Genomic DNA, 12573 nt, shown 5'->3' with positions numbered 1-12573 from the left:
CCTCTATAAAAATTGTTGCAGAAGTATTGCCGACTACGGTAGGTCCCATAGTTTTGGAGCTATGGACCTTTAAACTTCATTTTTTCATATTTTCGGCAGATTATAGCTCCGAAAGGAAGCATTTACGCAACCAGGTTGGTCTATACTTTTCGTCTTATCTTGGTGTCAAGAATTACCTCCCAAACGTTGTCGATGTTGTTTTGAAACACCCTGTATATATATATATATATATATATATATATATATATATATAACGGGGGGGGGGGGAGAGCATTGAAAAAAGTATGAAACAATTAAATATAGGGATGTTAAAGTATCTGTCATTTTAAAAACCAGTTTTTGAACATGCAATAAAAAGAATTTGTTAAGATTTTGGTTTTGAAAAACAAACAAACACAAAAAAAAAGTTAACATCAATACGCAGAGATCTTTACAGGTATTCTTATTGATTCCATTTCAGACAAGTTCTTTACATTCAGTACCTTCCAAAGTATCAAATTACTTTATTCTCTAAATAAAATCTTCATACAATTCTAGTAACTTTAGAGTTTGAATATTGGAGTTTGAATATTAGAGTTTGAATTTTCAGACTTGTTACAGCTGAAAACGCGAAATACTTACTCTTACTAGATCTCTAACTAATTTCATCTTCTTCAGCAACAAGCAAACTACAATAAACCTAGCGTAATAGCGTAGCTTTTTTACCATCAGATCGGACCTGAAAAACAAGAGGTAGTGTGGTAGAAGATTGATTTCTATCTTTGGCAGCAAAAGCGACACTAATTATTAAATTTTCAAATTAAAAAAAAAAAAAAAAATCGAGGATTTCAGAACGAAAAACATGTTCATTTCGAAAACAATCCACTTCACTCGAGGAATTGCAATAAAATAAAACAAAATTAGCAATATATAGTAGAAGTACAGAATGTCGTGTCAGGTTTATGGTAAAGAATTCACTCGCTAGGTAGCATCGTGCGTGAACACGTCTTAGAAGTTACTGCGGTTGGTTTAAAAAGTGCAATTGACTTCAGGGAAGATCGACTGTTTTGTGTAAGCGATCATATGACTCAGAAAACTACGGCCTTTTTGAAGGGCTATATTCGTACGCTCTCCAACATTGGTTGTAGTTATAGATAAATAAGTAAACAGGGTGTCATAAAAGGTTTCAACGTGTCAAAAAAAAAAAAAAAAAAAAAAATCAATGTTGTGTTGAATCGCAACAAAATAGGCACCCGTACTCCTGCTGGGTTCCCCAATATCGGACATCGTAGATATCGGAGGTCTGGGCATACTCCCGATATGCTGCAAAAAATGCTTTCCTTGGTGTGACGTGAGAATCTAGTCTCAATGAATAATACCAAGAGCAGTACAACATTCCGCCGCGAACGTAAATCGCATAATTATGCAAGATTTACATCTGATAAAGCAGTAGGAGGCTCGAGTTTATGCGCTCCGTCCTTCGCATATCATGGAAAGAAAAACGAATAGTCCCAGCTGTACGAGCGACATCTTACAAGGCACTGGTTGAAGTCTGTAATTACTTTTGACAAAGAACATAGCTTTATCTGCCGGAATGTGCGAAATTTTCCACGGAGCTATATGGTTGTTGGTGGTTACTGTTATAATAAACTTATACTGAGTGGACAAAAAACTACAATGCAGTTTATAACCTGATGAAAATTTTGGAGCCACTATATCGACACATCTCGCGTTATCATTCATCAGGACAAAAGCGTCCAGTTATGCGGCGAAGTCAACGAAGACTTACGTGCAGCAGATGACATGTGAAATAGGAATTCATGCAATCCCTTTTACAGACTTTTCTGTGAAATTCCTTGATATATTTCCCCATTAATTAGGGTGCGTTCCTAATTTTGAAACGAACGTTGGCAGAATCAAGAGACGCGCACAGTCTTCGCAAAGTTTGTCGAAAGGAATAGGATAAATTTCAGGATAAACTGTGTTTCAAGTAGTCTCGTTCAGTAGGAATTGAGATGTAGGGAGTTGCCTAGCAGACAGGGCTAGCATATCGAGAATATTTACCGGTGGTGTCGGGGTATTTCTTAAGTGTGTTAAATTCGTTACCATAAACCTGAAACTAACTGTAATTGCTACAGTGAAGCACCAATCATACTATACGTTCACAAATTACTGCTTTCTAAAATCCAGGTAGACTTACGTTCATATAAAATGTGAAGCCGTTAATTTGCACCAGGTCCTTAGCTCGGCTTTCACTGTACATATTAATCTCAAACGAAAATACATCACATCGCACGTGCCAAACTTAATAAAGTTATTTTAAACTTTCGAAACAGACTGAAATTCGAATTTTTTACGTCGAAAGTGGAAATTTTTGATTCAGATTCGGAATACATGTGAGAAAATAAGATTGTTTTTCAAACTTTCATTCTTAAAGTATCTCCTTTGCCTTTAAAATGTCTAAAAAATGTAAAGGAGAAATCAGTTTTATACATAGGACACAGCTCATCCACTACTTCTAGATGAAAGAAACTGACATCTGTCAAACTATTAAGCACCATTATAACAAAAACCGCGGTCCTTATTTATCGATTTCCCAGCTTTCTTGTCTCACCCACTAATGGTTCCATATCAGACCAAAGTAACCCATGAGAAAAATTAGCTCAATTGAATAATGCGAAATTGTGTCCCAATCGACCTCAGACTTTTAATGAACTTACAGTAACGATAACTATAAGGCAAATTTACCTTGTACGTTTGAAAAGACAATTGTAAGTTAATAAACAGATATTATGAAAGTATTAACTACTAATTGATTAAAGTTGAAAATATCTCAAATGTGAGTTCGTGGTGAAAAACTACCCCGAATCGATATGATATATGACTCTTCATATTAAAAATTTTGAGCCTAAATCCAAAATAGCGGCTTTCAAGATGGCCGTCATGTTAATACTATATAATAGTAGATGTGGTTCTATTTCCATTATCCTTATCCAAGGTGTGATGTCACTCCCATTAACCATTCTAAATTTACAAGGTACCTTTGCCTCATATTGTATATTGTAAATGTATTAAAGCCTGAGGTCGCTTGTAGCAGCATTTAATGTTATTAAATTGAGCTAACTTTTTTCTCACGGGTTACGTTGATCTGATATGGAACCATTTTAGGGCTTGAGACGAAAAAAGACTCGTAAGTCGAAAAATAAGGACCACCCTAATATTATATATACACATGAGATACAAATTAAGGTCATACTGTATATATACATAGAAAAGAACAGTTTTGCATACTGTACATAATACAGTAAAGACGCATAAGATATGTTTATAATGCATTTGGATGTGAAGATCAAAAATACCACTAGTAACGTGCGTTTCCCACGAACATTGCAATCATGGTTAGTGATATTATCTCTTTATTTTGGAGAAAACCACAAACATATCCATTGCATTTTGTCGGAGTGGCGATGTCGATAATTGTAATTCCATTGTATTTAAAACATGTATGATAAGAACAGATTATACTTTGTCACTGACGCATTGGTAGGAAGTTTTGTGTGCAACGTATTTGATGAGAGGGGAGTTATTACTTATCCTTCGAAACAAACCTTAATATTGCCAATATGCATTTGATTTTACATTCTACGTTAGGATCCTGTCTTCTAGGGAAGAAAGTGAAATGGAGAAAGACGTACTTTGGTTCATAATTGGGTGCTACCATAGTCAAATCCGGTAGACGGACTGCTGGAAGTTTTTCCGGTGATTTTCCTCAGTTTTACCGGGCAAATGTCCGGATAATATCTTTTAAAATAGGCCTTGTACCACATTCAATACCACTTTTGTTGTAGTTATTGTTAATAGTTAAGGATTCCAGTGTAAACTGCCTTGGCAGGCTATCTGCAAGTTTGTTCAATTAATATATAGTAAGGATATCAATCCTACACCCTTCGTCTTTCCCACGACCTCGATGACACTGTTTCTTATTAAAGAAGACATCAGCATCTACTATCTAACATTACGATAGGGCTGTCTAATCTAGGCTTTCATGCTTCACTGCAGTCGGTACTATGGCACGAGATGAATACATTCTTCGTACTGCTACTAATAATTTTACAAGCTTTAATCCACACTAAGAATCCGAATCTTGTACAGTAACTGTTCTGGATATCCCAATATTACATTTAAAGAAAATCCATGTATGGGGGGAAAAAATCGGTATCTAAGCGATTTTCTACTTTTCCTTTAAACTAAAATAGGATTTAATGGTACAACTAGAAATCCAAAATCTACTTTTCGATCCATAATAGTAAATTTCGAGGTTGACAAAGTAATTTAACTGAACTTTGTCATTAACTGTACCCACTCGTGGGCACAATCGGTAATCTGAAAGAAAGTGTAATAGCCACCAATGAAATAACTGGATTATTATCAATTATATATTCTTAAGGAATTTATACAGCTTAAAACACTTGCAACAAATTATTTCATTAAAAAAAATAATAATAAAACGTCCATATGAACATAGGGCGAAAACCGCGTTGTTTCACCAGTGAATTTTGGCTACATAATAAATGAATACCTTGTATATACAAGGTGAACTATTTATCTTGAGCGCATTTATAACTTCTAAACTAAAAGATATAAAAAAGCTGAACTTGTGTACCAAGCAAATATTAAGAGGGTTTGATATATTCTACAATACCACCGGATTAATAGGGCTGTCAGCCCAACATAAAAATTGAATCGATATTTGTTAAAACAAGTCAGTCACTATATTAAAGATTTTCATTTTTTCTGATTTTTGGAATCTATATGGATTCGATTATTATGAGTTGAAACAAACAACAACATCTACGAATACGAAAAACCTCTCGTCGCTTTTTCACTAAATGATAACCCTACCCTTTTCCTGGATTGAATATGGATTCCTTAAATGCAGTAAAAATGACAGTCGTTAAAATAGTGACTGACGTTATTTTAACAAATACTGATTTAAATGTAGTTTTCAATAGCACTATGCTCAATTATTACAAGTCTAGATGTCAAATGAAATCTAATAATAACAGACTCACTATTCAAATTATCATAAATATCCAAATTTATGAGATCTTCACAACAGTAATAACGTAACTGAGTAGTGCAATTTGAAGTCCCTCAAGTATCAAACACTTCATAATATGACGCATTTCGAATAAATTAGGATAGGGATTAAATAGAAGGGGATTGAAAATTTGACTTTTTTGAAAAGGTTTTATTTCGAGAGAGTGCTTAGATAAAAATCACATCAAGGGACACGGTGGTTCAGTGGTAGTGTGATCACATCCAGAACGACAGTCCCTAGTTCGATCCCGCCCATGAGAGTTCGTGGTGGACATCATATCCGTGGGTTTTCCTGAGGTTTTTCCCATTACAAATTCAAATTCTCATTCCAATAGCTATTTCATCAAAATTTACTTTCAATACTCATCTGTCTCTTTTAGCTTAAAGGTCATACGTGGTATGTATAGAACTAGAAATTTCATTTCCTAATTTCAAAAATTTACATCTAAGGAGTTACATGGTTTCCATATATGAAAATTTCATAATACTCTTTATAATAATTTAATATTTAAAACCGTTCCTAAGACTGGATAAACACTGTTAACGTTCGCAATCCTGCTTAACATTATATAAATGAGGGAATTTGTAGTAATTACAACTACCAAAAATACTACAGTAATATTATACACAAGAAAGCAACCATCATTTTAATATCATATTTTCCCAAAATTAGGTCATTTTAAACAGTATAGCAATCCATACCCTTTTTTTCATATCTTCCGAACAGTTTCAGATATTAAATTGCTGTAAGCGACATAAAGATCTATCGTTTATTAGAAACCATTTACGAGACTGGATACGAGATTTATCAAAGCAGATTCTCCGAAATAAAGACTTTTGAAAACGAAAAAAAATCAATTCTTTGTAAAATTGTTCCTATTTATTTGAAATACGTCATATCACGATGATAGCATTAAACACTGAAATACTTTGGATGTGCATTGCTTCGTCCTTTTCTGTTGTATTATTAGTTGTAGAGGTCTTCAAAATTTGGATATTTGTAATAATGTAGCGTCCTTAGTTTGAAGCACTGAATAATAAGTGTGGCATTGTAAATTTTCGTTTAATATGTAAATTTGAAATATATAATAATCCGATATAGTGGCACTTGAAAATGGCAACACTGCTGATCAAGTGCTCTTTCAAAATATACCAAACTATACTCCCTGTTGATATTTGCATTGTACACAATTTCAATGTTTTTTTTATTTAGTAATTTTTAAGTTACAAAGGTGATTCAAGATAAATAGGGGACCCTATATATATATATATGGATTAGTATTGACGTAAGAATGTTTACGTTTTTTTTCGTAACTAGAGCTCTTACTTCTGGTGAGTTAAGTCCTTAGTTCGATCTCCGGCCAAGTAAGTTGTGGTGGACATCGTATCCTTGGGTTTTCTCAGGGTATTCCCACTTTCTCATTTCACTAATTTTACATGATCATTCACTTGCCTTAATCATCGTTTCAATTAGCCTAAAGGGGATAACCGTACGAAGTTAAAACTGAAATATTTCATTTTCTTCGTAAGTATATGATCTATTGCCGAAAAAAAATTTAATCACTTTACATACTTTTAGATAAAAGTAATTTGAGATACATCCAAACACTATGCGTACAAGTTAACTGATTTTACCGCTAAGCTTTCCAAACCTTGGCGACGCGCGAAGTCTGGATGGTGTGCTTGAACATGTTGAAATAGTTATATTATATATTTATTGCAAAAAGAAACCTAGTAATGATGATAAGACTCACATGGACGGCAAAAGTACTCCCTACAAATGATTATATCAATAGAGATGGAGACAACACAAACTTCTCTATTAAAATTAGTGTAAGAAAAACCTCATATGTTCAATAATAATGTCTTTCTTCTTCCATGTAATGTAATTTTCTTCAAAACAGAACTAACTTTTTATATGATTTGTTTTACTTTTTACTTTTTCACAGAAGAACATCTTGCAAAAGAATCAGTGTCAGTCACTGGACTTACTACTACTAATAATAATATACCTACTTTTCAATTTAACAATATACACAATTTTAGAAACTTCGGATTTCAGTATCAAAATATTCACGTAAGGAGCCTGAAATCACACATTTTCCGACAGAAGCTGACCAGTTCCCATCCGAACAATTTGCAGGCAGCAATACCCATAAAACTGGGTTTCACAGCAACAAAACCACACACACGTGTATCAGTCTCTCAGCTATTGTAGAGCAGAGTGAAGGATTGTAGTGGACAAAATGCTGCCGGAGAAAAAAAAAAAAAGCTTTTGGAGAAAGGTACGTAATACCTCCTTCCCCGTTACGGTGTTGCAGTACAATGTTATGACAACGGTTTTGTGGTAGAACCGGCCACTGTTAATGTTTTAATTTAGCGTTACACACAGCAGCCTATTTCACAAATCACATCAACGAAATTTCATCCAAAAAAGGACATCAATGAAGCTCTCAAGCCTGTGTTAAAGGAGATCCGGGATATAGTGGCCTGTGAGAATCCGTTACTACAGCCTGTTACGGCCAAATGGTTACATGTTGCTCAATCAACAGTGAATTGTGCAATCCACCTTAAATTGAGGCTGCAAACTGACCGCATAGCAGCGAGTACGCGTTATCACGCCATATCGCGGAGCGATAGGCAAAGGTAGACTGCTGTAGTAATGTCATTTAGCTGGTGATGCTGGAAATTCGTTGCCATGATGGACGAAGCATAGGTTTACCTAGATGACTGACGGAAAGTTCGGACCATCACCTACAGAGGTGTTCATGAAAAAGACCGTGTAAGTTTGTGCGTCAATAGAAAGGAAGATTTTGTGATTGTTACTGGCTTTTGCAACAGAGGAAAGCTCAAGATTCGTAAAGTAGAGGGAAAAAAGAAAAAAAATCAATGTTGCTTACACCACATTGGAATGTTGCTATCCAGTTTATGAAATACCAGCACACTGATGGTAGGAACACCCATCGTGTGGAACTCCACAAGGGCAAAGTTTCAAATCGCACTGCCAAAACTTTGCTGGAATTCTACCAATGCATGACAGTTCCATGTATTACTGTGCTTTAGAATTCCTTAAACGGTGCCTTCCACCACGCAGAGTTTGCACGGTAAATGGCCTTTGGAAAGCCTGCAAGCAGAAGTGGAACAATCATCCTTGGTACAGCTGCAACGAAGTTTGCTGCAATGGAAACTGCGATATTGTACAATAGTCCATACCGGTGGCTATCACACAGATGGTGACAACTTCACCTTGTTCGGAATGAAACGGATCAGCCTCTGTAATATCATGTATAAACCTATGATGATGAGGTAAAAGTTGTCTGTTACTAATTTACTTTACGAAGTTATTGTATTACAACACATATATGAACATTTAACATCCTTTATTAATCTGTCAGTTATGGAAATTGAAATATTGCTAGACCTAATTTTTAGACAGTACGTGTAAGTAATTTCCATCTCCATAAAACTAGGTTTCAAGAGCATACCGTTTAATAAATATAGTGCAGTATTTTATGCTCAAACCATTTTAATGAGACTTAGCACAGCCATACTCTCATTAAATGGAAACGAAATATTTATATAGTTTTTGACAATCCACGGTTCTTTAGGTTAAGGACGACGTATGATTAATGAAAATATATGATTACGGAATAACTGATGGAATGAGAAAGTATAAGGAAATCTGTGAACTCCAAGAAGACCTATGGACACATTGTCTAGGAACGAACCAAGGACTTCGCACCAGAGGTGACCTCTCCATCACTTAGTTACTATGTCTCCAGTTACACTTTAATGTCCTTAATAGCAGAAAATATATTTGTCTTGAAAAGAACTATTTTTAATGAAAAATCAAAGTACCATCCGAACATTATTTTGTTAATTCCGAGACATGAATATTATGCTAAAATAACAGTTTTGGAGCATCGTTGAATAGTCACGTTCACAATAACTGCATTTATTCTGGAAGTTCTAAATTTATATTCCGAATATAATTACATTTTATTTCCTAAATTCACATTAAAAAGTCGTAAAACAAGAACAACAAATGCATGGTGTTCATTAATGTTGATTGATGTATACTGAGCATTATACAGAAGTCTGAGTCGTACGCAAGTGACTAATTTGAACCCTACATCGCCATTGGTAGAGTGGATTAATCCATGATAAGTGGCGCAGGCCGCTAATCATTTTAATAAGCATTTTAATAGGTTCTCTACTACTGCTGTTCCATTAATATTTTTTTCTATTCCGATTTAGATGTGATGTAAAAGCAGTGACTGACTGCACCACTGGTTTGATCGCCATCAAGAATATCATTAATTGGTGCAAGTCGTCCTACAAGACACCAATTGATTCAGTTATCAAGGGGTCCCGAAAGCAATCATGTATGAAAGGGCACTCAGGTTATGAAGCAGATGCTTTGCAGGATACCTCTTTAACAAAACGTTCCAAAACAACGTGTCATGACGCAGCATCTAGAAGCGTCTCAGATGTCAATTAACTGTACTCTGTTACCAGTTACGGCTTCGAAATTTTTTTAAAACTAGCAGACATTACCTGACATGCGCACTGCACAAGCGGAATACTAATTGCAGAAGAATTAAGAATTTGGACAATCACTTATACATCAACAAACAGGACGGATCCAGTGAGTTTGTCTACAGGTGTGAAAACACTTACGGTCTTGGCTAACTAATGTTAAAATGGCATGCTGAAAATCAGAAAGAAGACGAAAATTGCCAAGTCTATTCGAACTACTGTTGACAACAGATCCCCAAGCGAATCTGTACTGCCATACTTTTAAGATGACAATCTGAAGTGCCTACACGAAAGGATTTCATAGTACATCTCAAAATCCCAGTCAAGTCATTCGACAACACTCACGTTGATCTAAATGAGTTTGATCTCCGCACGAGGACACTTTCTTCTCGCCACGTTAAGAATTTGTGACAAGTGGAAAGCCAGTCAAGAGAAATAGCAAACGAACTTGTTTCCTGTTCTTATAATTACATTCTGGGATGAGAAGGAATCAGAGAACGTAAGTTGAAAGAAAGAATATTCTGTTATATATAGGCTAAAGAAGCTACATGAATAAATAAAATGAATGATGATGAAATACTTGATGGAATGATAGCAAACAAGAGCACCCTCATAAAACTTACTCTATGCATGCCTAGTACAAAGAGCATGGATGGATAAGTATAGTGAAATGGCCCCAGATAAATCTTGGGACGACAAGTGGGTGGTATGTAGGTATCCCCAAGATACATTAATCCCTCATGTTTCAAACCTCAACTCTCATTCGTTCATGAGAAATGGCGCAAAATCGGAAAAGTGGGAGTAATTTATTTCTCAAGAATGGCTCGATCGATTTGGTTCAAACTTGAATGTATGTATAGGTGTATACAAGGGCTTTGTCTGATAAAATTAACAGCTCCCCCCGATCATTTTTCCCCCCTTTAAAAAATTCGATTCAATACTTTAAGCCCGCTTATAAAGATGGTCTGCGAACACAATTATGAAAAAAATAAATTTTAGATGTCGCTTTAACCCTACAATCACATACATTTTTTCCAAAACTGTATCACGGGTACGCCATGATCAAAATTAGCCAAAACCAACCGTACCGCACCTATAAGGGAGCAAATGAAAAAATAACAGCTATTGAAGTAGCTTTAGCATATTTGCTACGTGAATGAATGAGAAATCACACCTGAAGTGTCAAATTCACTGAGGTCCCATTTGATGGCCTGTGGCACCCCCATCCCTAGTTTGGGATATAGTGAAACTGTTTACATTTAACAATTTATTTGAGAATGAACACCCTTGTTACTTTAAAACAAATACGAAACAATGAATCTTTGAGTGCATTTGTCGCGAAAAAATGTATACTGACAGCCTGGAGCGTCTCTTGCGATTTTTCTTTTGGGGAAGGGGGGGGATCACCATCTACATAAGAATTGTACGTTTTGTATTAGTAAACTAGTAGTCAATGGATTAAAATACACATTCTGTAAAACTTATATTGAGGACAAACGTTATGAAGTTCCTATACCTGCATTTAAAGACACAAAATCACAATTATACACTCCAGAAGCAAATGATACTGGGTTTGTTACAAGAATTCGTTGGGCAGTTGAAGCTATACATGGAATGCTGAAAGAAAAGTATCTGTTGGATGAAATATTTGACAATGAAATGATACATAGTATCGGCCCGTATTATAGAATTACAAATTCTCTACACAATAAATTCTCCATACGTGTGACACCAGATGAAATCACTCCGCAATCATGAAATCTGTGAACTTCAGGAAACAAAATCACCTTTGCAGCCTTTGTTGAACAGAAGAAATTGCCAGCAAGAGAACTTCCGTTTGCATCTATTTCTTCACAGGATTTTGAGGATTTTCCTCGAATGACCGAAAAATATTTGAAAGGATTGTTTTGTGGATCCTTCAAACAAACAGGCAATATATTATTTGGCTGAAATGTTGGATGAATGAGGTAACATTAATATGCCATATGTTAAAGATAACTACAAGATATTGAAAACGACAGTGCATTCAAGAAATACGCAAAGCAAGACATACAAATGCTTCATCTAAAACCAAATACTGAAGGTTACAAAAGTGTTATTAGGTATTGTTGTGAATGTGCAAATGGATTTATTACCTAAATTATGGAAGATATTTGTCGAGGATCCCAAAACCAGCACAAATATTGAGCAAAATATTCGGTATCCCGATATTTGTGTGGTCATAAATGAAAACACTGACATGGACTGAAGTACGTACTACAATGTTCTTTTCATCCTTATTTGTTTTACACATTGAATACTTGTACTTCTGCATACTTACGTTCCGTTTGCATTATACCTAGGTATTTTCTTCTATTTCTTGGATGAAATTTACCTTTTATTCAAATGTTGCAGTTTTCCACTACTCTACTTCTTATTACCATCCACCCTCTAAGGACCTATGGGAGACATTACAACGAAGGCTGCACTACATTATGTTGTTTTGATGGTTATTCCCTTTCCAGCTGAACTTATTTCACTTTGATTGGACACTGTAGGTATAGGTAACATTGAATTTTTGTATGAACACTCACACTGAAACTTTAGGCATCCTCAAATGGGATACTTACGAGGGTCTAATTGCAATTTTAACCTCATATTCATGTTCAGGTCGATTGATTAATATGAAATAAACACCAATATCAACTTTGGCTCAAAATGGGGATGAGGATGCCACAGGCCATCAAATGGATTTCACGAGGAAACTTTTTCTGGTGTCACACGAAATGTGGAACGAGACTATGGTCAATCGATTTGTGTTAGTGAACACGAAAATCCATAGGCGGGAAAAAACCCTCGATCCCAACCGTTCCGTACTTATGGGGGGAAGAGTATGGGCACTGCCAATACAACACGTTGTGGATAATGAAACGAAATATGGCGTGAAATCGATGAAAATATGCATAGAAGTGCAGT

The 12573-nt window shown here is 35.4% G+C and overlaps 1 protein-coding gene across 2 annotated transcripts in view; it reads right to left on the bottom strand.

Annotated features, from left to right (window-relative positions):
- Positions 1-12573, bottom strand: part of LOC145690466 (protein SCAI) — a 96984-nt gene that overhangs the window by 52846 nt on the left and 31565 nt on the right. For both annotated transcript variants that reach the window (XM_081765374.1, XM_081765373.1), the window contains exon 5: positions 622-718. In XM_081765374.1, the coding sequence (XP_081621500.1) occupies positions 622-718 (97 nt within the window). The remainder of the gene's footprint in view (positions 1-621; positions 719-12573) is intronic.

This window comes from Thermobia domestica, chromosome 7 (genome assembly GCF_964235325.1).
Source record: "Thermobia domestica chromosome 7, izTheDome1.hap1.1, whole genome shotgun sequence".
Classification (NCBI taxonomy): Eukaryota; Metazoa; Arthropoda; class Insecta; order Zygentoma; family Lepismatidae; genus Thermobia; species Thermobia domestica.
This window is presented reverse-complemented; position numbering and strand designations above follow the sequence as displayed.